Here is a 12,914-nt window from a genome sequence, read left to right as displayed (position 1 = left end):
ACTAGAATAGAATGTCATTTTCAGGTTAACGAAGAAACGCGGAATTCTTGCATGCGAAAGAAAACAGGACCAAAGCAAATCACACACAGAGAGAAGACTTTCAAAGATAAGTCAAGGAATCTGTTGTATTTATCAGCAACTAGAATAAAACTTGCTATTTTTGTTCCAACAAAACCATTATCATATAACTGGAGTGACCAAGAAGAAACAAATATCAAAATTGGATTCTGTCACACAGGGCAGCTTTATGAAAAGCACTTTTGTATGCAGTCCCGTAAACAACCTTTGTCTATTTCCAAATGGGTAATACAAGCTCTTTTCTTATTCATCTGCTTAACCCTGAACACAATGAATTCAGAGAATAATAGTATAATATATTTTACAAAATACATTCTGAAAATTCTTGTATGTTGATGACCCCCACCCCCCCAAAAAACAAAAAAAAAGCAAAACAAAGACAATTTCAAAACAAATTCTTTTTTGTCCCTTGGCATAGATCTATAATGGATTACAACATTTGTATTGTCATTTCAGCACCAAAGAAATTTTAATGATGAACCTCAACACAAACAAATGTAGCGAAGAATTCAACTAATTACGAAAAGAATTTCAGCATGCATCTCTTCTTAAGAAAAAAAAAGCGATTATTTCCCCAAAAGACGATTATTAGAACTACTGATTAATGAGAAAAAACAGATCAAAGCTTACTCAAACGGAACAAATTACCCCAAAAAGAAGTTTAAGAAGAGAAAAAATCCAACAACAATAAGGAAAACGAAAATGAAATAAAGGAAAGACAACAGTAAATAAAATGGATGAAGTCATGCAATCAACATAAAAAGAGCTCTTGCAAGATACAATATTGTCATAAGATGTTCTGTACACATAATAATATTTGATTATTTGGTGGCACATTTGATTATCTGTTATGCTTAGAATGAGGATTATAACCAGCCAACGTATGGCATCACAGTACGAAGCACTACAATACAAAGACTGACACATTCAAATGAAACAATTCCCCTTGCCCTGCCTCTCCTCTCACACCCTGGAAAGTTACAATAATTATAAAATTTATAATAATAATAATAGTAATAATAATAGAATTATAAATAGCATTTGAAAAGCACATACTCCCGCTTGACAGCAAGCTCTATGCGCTTTGCACTATATTTTTACCCCCAGCAGCCCATATAACACTAAAAAACATTCTTGGCTTCCCGGGAAGCATACAGTGCAAGCACCCGATTAAGTGCTCAAACACTAACAAACTGACAAGATCTTTCCCTGTCTATCGCTGGGTACCCATTCTCACCTGGGTAAAGTGAGGAAAATTTTTGTAAAATGGCCTTTCCCAAGGACACAACGTTGGGCCCCTGATGGGATTCGAACCCACGACCTTATGATTGCGAGTCCAAGAGCCTAACCACTAGGCCACCGATTTAGTCATAGGCTTGCCAAAGCCCAGCAGCTCCCTTGTGTGCAACGCATTCTCATACTGAGCTATCAATTTGAAGCCATCTGCGGCTGGTAAACATGTCACGACACGGTGGGATTGGGCGCTTGTCAGTTTTTGGGCATGTGGAGTTATATGTATCATCTTAAGCTTGTTCATTTGTCTTGCCTTAGGTTTAAAAAAAACCCCAACCCATTTATCTTGAACAGACGTCGAGATATCCGCAATCGAAAGGGGGAGAGCGCCTTGTTTCAGAGGTTAAATTAGTGAGAAAATGAATGCCAATGTTTGTTATTTCCATAGCTTGAGAGCCCGTGGTAATTGAAAACTTACATTTTGTGTGCCTTTAATCAAAGTTTTTTTTAGCAACCCCCATGACTTTCATGAGAGAGGGCACATTTCCTAAAATTAACACTTGTCAATAAGCATTAGCAAAAACCCCCAAAAGAAACCTCAAAACAACTACTAATTAAACCCCCCTCCCCTTGGGGAAAAAAAACCACTAAGAAAAAAACAAGACCCTCCAAATTCAAAAGCGCAGAGTCATTTGAATGTGTCAGCCGTGAGTAAAGGAGGAAAAAGGTCAAGCTGATCACATGACAACACGAACAAAAAAACATTGCACTCGGATAGATGTAATGCAGAAAAAAATATGTCCTTGTAAGGTGCCACAGCTTGCCAATAAAATTTCCCTCTTATTCAATCCATCGTCACAACTGACATACAGACCATATTTATTTGCAGATTCTTCCCCTTCCTGCTAAACAGAGTGAAGTCAGCTGAAAAACGGCGATATCTATACTCATGTACTATAGTAAAACAGGGGCAAATAAATGCTGGCTGGACCAAAAGAGAAATTGTCACAAATGATAAAAGCCTCTTCCTCAAAACTGAAGACACAAGGCAATAAGACCTTTGAATACGACGACGACGACGAATATTTTCAGGATGATTCTACGTACATCCTGATTCAAAGAGACCCCCGTATCACTGCTTCAGACACAATTTACAGAAATAAAAATAATTACATGCTTTCTGTGTTTGTTTTTCTTTTTAAGAAAAAGAAGGCTGTTTTTAAAAATTCACAAAGCTTCTCATATATTATTATGCATAATTAGTAAACAAAAATACAGTCACAGAAAGTGCAGCTTGTTGGTGCCCATTTTGCCAGTTAACATTTCTGGAAACGCTAAAAACATAATATTATTACATGCTCCTGATATTTTCAAAGTTTGAACTTCAGGCAAAATATCAGTTTCTTACTGGGATACTGGTTATTCTGTTTTCTTTGGGGCAATTTGAATTTAAAGTCAAACCAGAGACAGAAACAAAACTTCCAAAAACTGAGAGCATGTAGCCTCTGGTCAGAGCACCAAACCAAAGAAAAACTTTTTTTAAAGGAGGAGAAAAAAAACAACAAGATTCCAGTTGGCCTAAAACCCCAACCCCCTACATATCATCAGTTTAGTCCATAATGGGGCTATCTGGGATTTGTTAGAGATAACATTTTGCTCAATGCTTAAACTGAAAAACACATATTTCTTAACGAAAGAAATTTCATGGCACATTATTGTCTAAGCGAAATAATGGTCAGGGTGTTACAGTCGAAAAAAGGGCTAATGTGTAAAAAAACCAAAACAATTAGAAATTCAATTCAAACTTAATGAAGCAGAAAGCAAACCAGGCATAAGCCTTTTAGGCAATACAATAAGAAATTTCTAATATCTTTCACCACTAAAACACTTGAAAATTTATAGTAAAAAAAAAAGATGTTTGTCCTTATCAGAAAAAAAAAGAAAAAGATATTTTCAGCCAGAATGTTGAGTACCTTTTCTATAAAACCTCAGCTATTTTTTATATGTAACCGATACTTGTAGAATCACTTCTACCAATTTCTGTAATCAGACTTACTCAGAGAATTTCTCACAATGTGAGAAAAAGCTAGTCACAGCAAAGTCACGTGCTGTTTCAACAGAAATCACACACAGCATTGTAACAGGACACCACACAAAGGAGATCAAAGAATGAAAACCATGGCCAGAGTCCACAGCTGAATAAATCTACACGTACTTACACGTGCAACTGGTGAAGAACTGAACTCACAATGAAAGAAAAAAACCCAAACAAACTTGCTCAACACGACCATAAAACAAAAGTAGACTAACACAATGTTTCACTTGAAAACAAATAATGAGCAACTGAGGAATCAGTTCCCCCAAATAATTATTTCGATGAATCATCACCTTATTATGTCATAGACTAATAATCGTTGATATACATAATATTAGCAGGGAAGTACAGGCTGGCTGAAAAGTCCAGCATCACAAAGGATCCTTCTCATACCTGTTTCTTCAGTTTGCAAGTGAAGCAGTACAATCACTCCACAAGATGAGAGAGCAGTTTGAGAATTCGAAATTAAAACTCTCCCTATCCCACCGCAGCCCAGCCCAATTGATGTTGGACTTTTCAACATCGTATACATCATCAATAAATGTTTTCACAGTAACTCATAAACTAAGCAACAATAAAACAAGCAGCATCTGTCAAAGTCACCTAAAAAACAAACCATTAGGGTCAATGACCATTTTCCATGTTCAACAAAACATGTGACAAGAATATTCAACTTATATATATATATGTGGTGCGGGCATCTGTACAAAGTTCCCGTTACAGTGATATGTGCTGCAAACCAATCGTACTTAATTGAGCAGAAATGATGCAGACTTAGGGTATAGTAACAAAACAGAGTAACACTTCTTACAGTCATAGCATGCGACCCATTTTTGTGAAACAAAGACACCGATTACACTCTTCTACACGCAGAAATATAATATGTATATTTATAATGTTTATATGTAGACATAGAACAAAATGTTTTTCGCTTTTAAAGTACACCCGATTAAATGAATCATCAACAAGCGTTTTAAATAACAGCATTGCAGATCAATTTTTAAAAACAGAATCAAAGAGAGTGTGAGATTATACAGCCAGCACATGAAATTTCGTATACTAAACATGCAAAACTGTAAGGAAACAATTATAGACTAACACCCCCCTTCCCCCATCAAATAATAATATTCCATCTACAAAATTACTTTGGAACAAAAGAAATGTAGTTTTCTCTAAAAAGTATTTACCCCAGCTACCCGGCAGTGGGAACCAGTCACAACAAAGGGAAAAGCCTCTTGCGTTATCAAACTCTGTGAGGTTTTTTTATTTTTCCTCACCCTCTCAAACGCCCCCGCATTGGTATACACATTTAACGGGCAGCTAAAAGTTTAAGTTGTTATTCAGTCTCCTTGAAGAAAAAAAGACTGGTTGGTTCCATAACATTACCTGTTCTAGAAATAATACAATAATTGATTTTTACCCCCCTCCTGTCTAGTGAGAAAAAAGAATGGGATATATTAGAAAAACAGAAAGTAACACCTTTAAAAAAAAAAAAAAAAGGATGAATGAACAAAAATTCAAAAACATTCAAATAATAAACACAAAAGAGAGGAAAGTCAGAAAGGAAATCTGTAGTTCTGCTTATATGTATATAAACGGAATCCCTGTATGCATTTATATGCAGAAAAATAATACCACATACAATGCACAATGGACTTCATATGAAATAGTGGAGCGGAAACCAAAGCAATAAAAATAGACAGAAAGATCTGTAACGGGCTGATATAACTCTTCATTCCAGACCACATCAAGCCGATTCCACTCTAATCGCCTTGGAGCTGAATTCCCCTTTAGCAGTTTAGCTCAAGGGGAAAAAAAAAATATCAGTATGAGAGCAGCCTGCTATTACACCATTCATACACAATAGTGCAACTTACAACAATTAGCCCCCGCATAAAGTCAGATCACAAAAGAAGAAAAATGACTGGGGGGGTAAAAACTGAATGAAAACGAATCAATTCAGAATATAATCTGTGATACAGAAATTAAAACACAAATCTGGCACGACCGTACTAAATAAATGTTGGCCATCAAATCTCTATTTTCAGAAATGCTGTCCTCTTTGCACGCTGCCAGTTTTTTGTCTTTAGCATATCTTTGCAGAACTATGTATTCATATATAGCAATATATAGCAATATGCGTAAACGTCCAACTGATGATAGATGTGCTTTCACTAATAAGTTCCTTGGACAGAAACAGAAGATTTACCACTTATGTCTAGCAAAGTTACCCGAATACACAGGACTTGAGAAAGTTCTGAGACAACATTTGCCTTGCTTGGTGCAACAGATAAAAGAAAAGGCAGCTTCTGTTTGACCTTCTTTTAAGACACCCTTACTTGAGGCATGCACTTCCCCTAAAAAATATTTGAGAAAGAAAGATAAGGAGGCTCCACACAGATCTAGTAAGACTTCCTGAAACAGAAAAGCTGATGTTGGCATCCTTATCTGAAACGCAACAGTTTCCAGAGTTCTATTACAATAACATCCCTAGGATCAGACGGATACCTCAAAATGCTTTTCAGCATTTACAATCAAGTCTTTTTGTATTCTGCTTGATTGGTGGCATAATCATAATGTTCTCAGACTTTCTAATACAGCAGGAGACAAGAAAAACCCAATTCAAAAGAGAAACATGCAGATTAGATTTCAAAATTTGGATGAGGTCATGAAAATGCAACTTGAACGGAACATTCTACATCAGAAAGAAAAAAAAAATTTAATTACCATTTTCCCATATGCATTCTATGGACAACGAATCCAATGGAAACAAATAAAAGACTGAAAAACACCCCAAAACAATGAAGGGATATAATATGAGAACAAAAAATACTACATAACTGGCCAAATAGTCCACACAGAATGTCAGTGACCATCTCAGCATAATACAAGACCTGGATTCAAAATCAAAATATTTCTCAGGTACAGCAAAAAAATCATCACAAACACAAATAAAACAGGAGAATTCTTACTTTTCTCCACCAAAAGACAAAATAAAACTGTAGATTCTGTCCTTCCACGAGAAAGATAACCTCTCCTCTCTCCCTTCCACAGGAATGAAAAAAAAAAAAAAGTGGTCAACAAATGATCTACATCTCTTTAAAAATGATTCCTCCCCCCTCCCTCCCCCCCAAAAAAAAATTACAAAGGAAATCAGATCAGACAGAATGCAATCTTACTTATAACACCATCAACAAAAATCCTTTCAAAAGAGATAAAGCAAGGAATGTCTCACAATGCTCCCTTGTGCAGAAGGAAACTCATCGACTGAAATGTCTAAGTCGAGGGGTACATTTTCAAAGTAAATCTGTCTATCATTAATACCTGTATCATTTCAAAATTTAAAATGTTTTCTTCACCTTGAAGAAAATCATAAAGGGAAAAAAAAAAGAGATAAATGAATTTGACTATTCATGCTGATTTACTGCATTGGATTTTTAATGCGCGTATTACAACTTGGAATAAGAAATTGCTCAAACACTTACTTTGACCTCAGCATAGGCTATCTAATGACGTGGGTGGTGGGAGGGTGTCACGGGTGGTTCCTACTTTTTCTTTCCTTTTATTGTTTTGGTCTGTTGGTTTGTCTTACATTTACCCAGCATAAAATGACCTTTATTTTGTCGATGTGCTTGTCTATTCTTAGATATCAAACAAAAGTACTAAAAGTACCAATGACAAGCCTTACACAATTCCCCTAAAGTCCCAAGGTCATCCATAAACCAGGGCGACATTTACTCCCCCCCCCCCTCCGCCCCAGCCCAGGTGAAAAAAACAACATATGCAGTAGAGATAGTTTAAACTGAAATCAATGCAACTATTACGTTTTCTTCAGTTTAGTTGCATTTTCAGTTGAAAGAGATAGCCCCAATAGTGTCGTCACAACTTCTTTTCTTTAACTCCTTCGAGGAGGGCTGGCCAACCTCGCTGTTCTTTGTCCTATTTCAATTCTTCCTCTCCCTGCAATAGTTGTTGACAGTGGAGAGTTGGGGGTGCTACGCTTGCAACAAATATCATGTTTGAAAATTTTTTTTTTCTCCTTTACCTCTTTCAGTAACTGTAATGTTTGAGCTGCAGAATGTATGTATTGAACTTGCATTTCACTTCGACTAGAAGTCAATACAAAATAGACCCAATAGTACACTGTACTGTGTTCTGTGCTAGAGAAGTCAGAAAGCCCAATGCCACTGACGTTATGAAACACACGGGCAACAGGCCATGACCCACCAAAGGTCGCACAGCAGACGTACATTCCCAATCTTAGGGTAGCTGTAGGCCTACTGATGTGTGTGATAATACTGATAAACATAGGCAAACAGTACACTGGTGAAGCCTCTCTAAGGGCCTGTACTTGACACAAATGCATTCTCCTATCTCTTTCTCTTGTTTGGCTATCTTGAAGTGCATATTACTTGATGATTTGTATTGCTTGAAAAGTTGCCAGAGAAAAATTAGACGACATGACCCTTAAATCTCTTTTCAATTATGAAATAAGAGCGTTTCGGCAAATCGAAAGTTGTCTTATACGGAAAAGAAAAAAAAAGAAGAAAAAAATTGAGGATTTTGTTTCCCTTTAGATTACTGTTATTTTTGGATTAACCGCTTTCTGTTTAAGTTATCACCACTGTATAATGACAAAACAAACAAACGTTCCACAGCTATGGCAACCTGTCATACTCAAAACAAAATCTTCATAAATGACATGACTCCACACCTGTGAAGTCTCCATACCTCACAGAAAACGGGAACAACCCAAAAAAAAAAAACCTGTACAAAAAAAATCAGCAAACAATCAATTCAGCATTCAAAAGGTCTTTTAACAGAGATAAAAGAAAAGCAACAGCACGTGGAGTCATGCTCTTTGATCATAACCAAAAAAGTAATGCATTCCATCTCAGCATCCTTTTGAAAACTTTTGTTCAGTGAGAGACGGAGAGGAGGAGGAGTATGGCCTGAGGGGGTCAAGACAGGGGTGGCTGGTGGGTGGTTAGCTGTTGCTGCCGCAGCATGGTAGCCATGATTTGCCCCCTCCCAGAGATCTGCTGTTGAGGTGAATGTTACTTGGCTGGCCAGGGTCCATATTCGTGTCATCACCAAATCGCCTCTTCAGTTCCTGAGGGTGCGAGATCAAACATGAATGAATCATGTTTGACAGACTAGTTTTTACAGATAAATGTACGGCATCTATCTAAACAAGGAAAATTTCACAAGACTTCTGAGTAGTTATGAGCTGGCAAGGTATGAATATTTTCAAAGTAACTGGTAAGCATCCAAATTTTGGACTGATTAGGCTGCAAAAAGTAAAAACATGCAAAAAAGTTTCACTTACCAGGAGTCTTTTGCAGAGCTTCCTTTTTAACGGCATGTCTTTATAAGTTTAGAAACCACACATTTAATATATTAAAAACAGACAGAAAGAACAAATCAGGGCTACTACAATAACAATTAGTATAAAGAGATGATTGTCTCTACCAACATACATGTATCTAAAGCATTTACACCCCAGCCCTGAAAAAAAAACCTCGTTGACTTTTCCAGCAATTGCAGAAAACTGAAGGACTCACTATATGATAAGTTTATGGGTGTGAACTATTTACTTCCTATTAAGTAAATAAAGAGTCACGAAATCTAAGTGGGTCTCATAATAATAACAGAAAGGCTCTAAATACCCGGAAAAAAAAGCTGTTTAGACTGTGCTAAAGAAATAGTCAAAACTTACTTTGGCCATTTTGAGGAATGTATCATCCACATTTGTGTTTTCCTTCGCACTTGTTTCAAGAGCACCGATGAAATGTTGGGAATGGGCAAAATTCTTCGCTTCTTCTTTGCTGACCTCTCGCAATGACTCCAAATCACATTTATTTCCTAAAAGAAAGGAACACAAAGATTATAGTTGTACATACATATGAAGCTGAGAATTGACAAAAAAAACAAGAGGATATTGGATATCACTTACCATCACAACATTTTTTAAATTAAATAGCTTCTGATACCATTATTTAATTCCCTAATTGGTTCATTCACAACAAAACGAGTTACGGTTTGTTCACACCTTACTGGTTACATTTTGATGGCATCATTCCACAGTATGATCTCATAGTGAACCCACCAGAAGGAAACACCACAGCCGCAAGGTACGCGAAAGCTGCCAGAGCTTTTTTGTACAAATACAGTGCTCACTACAACACAACTCACACACTTTCGTTTTCAGTGTCTTATTTTCACCCTGAGGACTCTTTACAGAATACAACATAGATGGTATGGTCTACAATAGGTCCCAAGCTTTTATTAAAGTCAAACTTATTCTAATAACCACCAGACTGAGACAAACAATCCCCCGCACCACTGACTACTTTTCATCACTCTCCTTGTGATTTTTTTTCTATATTATAATGAAGCTGCTGTCCATGGGACCACCTGTCTAAGATGACCCCTTTTCTCCTCACCGATAGGTGGTAGTCCTGGACAGGTTTAATTTATTCTCTCCCTTCTCTTCCACACCCCTTCCTGAAGGAAGTGTACAATTTCAGCACATTCAAAGGAAGCTGATCCCTAGGATTAGTCCAGTAGTACTTCTGAATAAAAAAGACTTTTCCTCGACAGAATCAACAACATTCAAACTCCACTCAAATTCAAATAAAAAATCTTGAGAAGTCTAAAAATGGGCACTTACAAAGCCTCAACAATAAATCATACCAGAATGGTCGTTACTTACCGACAAGCAACTGCACAACATTAGAGCCGGCGTAACGTTTCACATCATCCAGCCACCTGGGAACTGCTTCGTACGTTTGTCTTTTGCTGATGTCAAAGGCAATGATGACTCCATTCGCACTGCGGTAGTAGCTCTGGGTTATCGTGCGGAATCGTTCCTGACCAGCAGTGTCCCAGATCTGAAGCTGAACGATCAGGAAAAAAGTTTATGATTGTGATAAAATTTTGAGGCATGAAATGATTTATAATACACATGTGTATGACAGACGGTAAAAATAATAAAATTGAAGATAGCAAAGAACCTTAACACATTCTATAATAGTACAAAGACCTGAATGACTAAAAACAGGCCTTACTTGTAAACTACCAACCATATGGAACGTAAAAAAATATAGTAAAGAGAACTCGCAGTTACAGAAAAGGCAGGAAGTGTAGCGATTGCTGTACTGATCCTGTACGATTGATTTTATCAATGTATTTTTGGATGATTAGGCAACTTTAGGTTGGCATAAAAAAATGTTTGAATCAGAACTGACATTGGTAATAAATTTAAAATTAACACTAAATTAAATTAGAGGCCGACTTGCACTCCCTAATACAGCAATAAAGCATTTAAAGTGTTGTTCTGCTTCGCCTTCCAGCTTTGACATGCTGAATTCAACTTTTAATTTCCTTTTTTTTAAATTCAACATTTTTACTCTTCAACAAAACTACAAGTACTACAAGACTTATTTTAGAACTAGTACTAGTACTCAAGAGCGTTTCAAAGTAACATATATAAAAGAATACTGAGCCAGGCTTGGCCTTTCTTTATGGGGTGCCCATTACGGATGGGACCGGCGGGTCAGGCCGATCGCCCGCCATGAAAATAAAAATATGCGACGACCGAGGCGGGTGATCGGCCCTACCCACCGTAATGCAGCCTAGTCTAGTACTAATGGCACTAAAAATCTACTAATCTAGTGCCAAGTTTAGCACAGTACTGGTGTCATTAGTAGTGTAGTCCCGGGTCTATAACTTGATTGGCTTAGGCTGAGTGGGTACCCAGTGGATGCAGGTGAAAAATAAAATGAAGAGGCTAGCCGTACTTAATGACGGCTAGACTGGCAGTCTAGCCGTACTTATTCTTAATATGATGGCTAGACTGACCATTTCCAAAAAAATAGGCCTACTGAATTGTATATATACATTTTTAGTGTGCAGTAGCTAAAGTATTTGTATTTGAGACGAAACCAGGTGCCAAAATGACAGTGCATGTATTTTAAACCTCCTGTTTTCTAATGTTAATAGGGCCTAAGATAAGTACGGCTAGACTGGCAGTCTAGCCGTACTTAAGTACGGCTAGACTTCTTGGCTAGCTGTACTTAAGTACAGGTAGACAGCCAGGCTAGCCGTACTTAGTGACGGCTAGACTGTTAGGCTAGCCGTACTTAATATTGATGGCTGAATTGTAAATGAAATTTTTAGTTTGCAATGCCTAAAGTATTTGTATTTCAGACAAAACGAAAAGGTGCCTTACTGACTTGCATGTATTTGAACCTGAATAATTACTAGATCTAGATCTAGATCTAATGAGACCTGTGTACTTAACGGGCTTGAGTCGGGGCCAAACCTAGATCTAAGTACGGCTAGACTGGCAGTCTAGCCGTACTTAAGTACGGCTAGGCTAGACTATCAGTATGATCACTCTAGCCGTACTTAAAAAGTACGGCTAGCCACTTCGATAATAAAAAATAACTTTTTCTTTAGGATGCCAATCACATGTATTGGAGTTAGATTTCTAGTAGTAGTTCATGTTGAAAAAGGCTTCTTTCTATTAAAAAGTATGAAAATCTAAGTGTCAGGGTAGTCAGGCTACTCAGATACCCAGCCAGACTCAGCAGACTCCATCCGCTCCGTTCATCCACTCCATAAAAATTGTTAACCCTCTACTTACTTCTTCTGTTTACAGAGTGAAAGATACTGTCTCTTCTCTTTTCATCACAATCCTTACCTTTACTAGTTTTCCATCGATGTTGAGGGTTTTCATTGTAAAATCAACACCTATGGTGCTCCCATGCTTTTCTGTGTAGGTCCCGGACTTGAATCGTTGAACAACACACGTCTTTCCAACGCCAGCATCTCCAATCAAAACGATTTTGAACAAATAATCGAACGATTCGTCCGGATCTGAAGCCGGATGATATGCCATTATATTTCTCAAACTGAAATAACTTACAAACACGGGGAGTTACGGCTACAAGATACCCTTTCACTTCATGTTTATCCTTACGTTCAACATAACGTTAGTAGACTGCGGTTGTCGTCATTATTGTTTAGACCGGAAGAGGCAATGAATCAGCTGCACTATAAAACTTTAATATAGTCTGAGGCGCAGGAACGGAACAAACTAAAACACGAACTCGGAGAGCCACACTGACCTCTCTAATAAACTCGTATGAACCACACCAGCAAAAGGCATGTACAATTCAAGTGTTGCGTTAGGCCTACCTCTTGAAGTTAAAGTCTTTTAATCACATGAGCCGCTTGTAAAATCCCTTGACAGACCTTGATGCGCACTGGAGTAAAGCACAATGCTTTTTTACTTTAATATGTGACCCATAATAATAATATATTATTTATATGATAACATCTGATGCCAAATGTTCCACAGAAATAAAAAGGAGAACTGCAATGGCTAAGGCTAGTTTCAATAAAATGAGCCCAATCCTGAAAAGTAGAAACATCTCAATGAACACAAAAATGAAAGTCCTGAAATGCTATGTTTGGTCAACCCTTCTATATGGCTGTGAAT

At 37.3% G+C, this 12,914-nt stretch overlaps 1 protein-coding gene across 1 annotated transcript; it reads right to left on the bottom strand.

Moving 5' to 3' along the window:
• Positions 1-6,971: 6,971 nt before the first annotated feature.
• Positions 6,972-12,521, bottom strand: LOC101851022 (ras-related protein Rab-43). The gene is made up of 4 exons (XM_005093670.3): positions 12,114-12,521; positions 10,122-10,305; positions 9,126-9,271; positions 6,972-8,519 (listed from the first exon to the last, which is right to left on the bottom strand). The coding sequence occupies exons 1-4, from the start codon at positions 12,309-12,311 to the stop codon at positions 8,394-8,396; spliced, it is 654 nt and encodes a 217-aa protein (XP_005093727.1). The 5' UTR covers positions 12,312-12,521; the 3' UTR covers positions 6,972-8,393.
• Positions 12,522-12,914: the final 393 nt, after the last annotated feature.

The sequence above is a fragment of the Aplysia californica genome, unplaced genomic scaffold (assembly GCF_000002075.1).
Source record: "Aplysia californica isolate F4 #8 unplaced genomic scaffold, AplCal3.0 scaffold00067, whole genome shotgun sequence".
NCBI lineage: Eukaryota > Metazoa > Mollusca > Gastropoda > Aplysiida > Aplysiidae > Aplysia > Aplysia californica.
This window is presented reverse-complemented; position numbering and strand designations above follow the sequence as displayed.

Coding starts and splice junctions, on each gene's coding strand:
- LOC101851022 (XM_005093670.3), bottom strand. CDS start 12,311: ATGGCATATCATCCGGCTTCAGATCCGGACGAATCGTTCGATTATTTG. Junction 10,306..12,113: donor TCGATGGAAAACTAGTAAAG/GTAAGGATTGTG, acceptor CTGATCGTTCAG/CTTCAGATCTGGGACACTGC. Junction 9,272..10,121: donor TGTTGTGCAGTTGCTTGTCG/GTAAGTAACGAC, acceptor CCTTTCTTTTAG/GAAATAAATGTGATTTGGAG.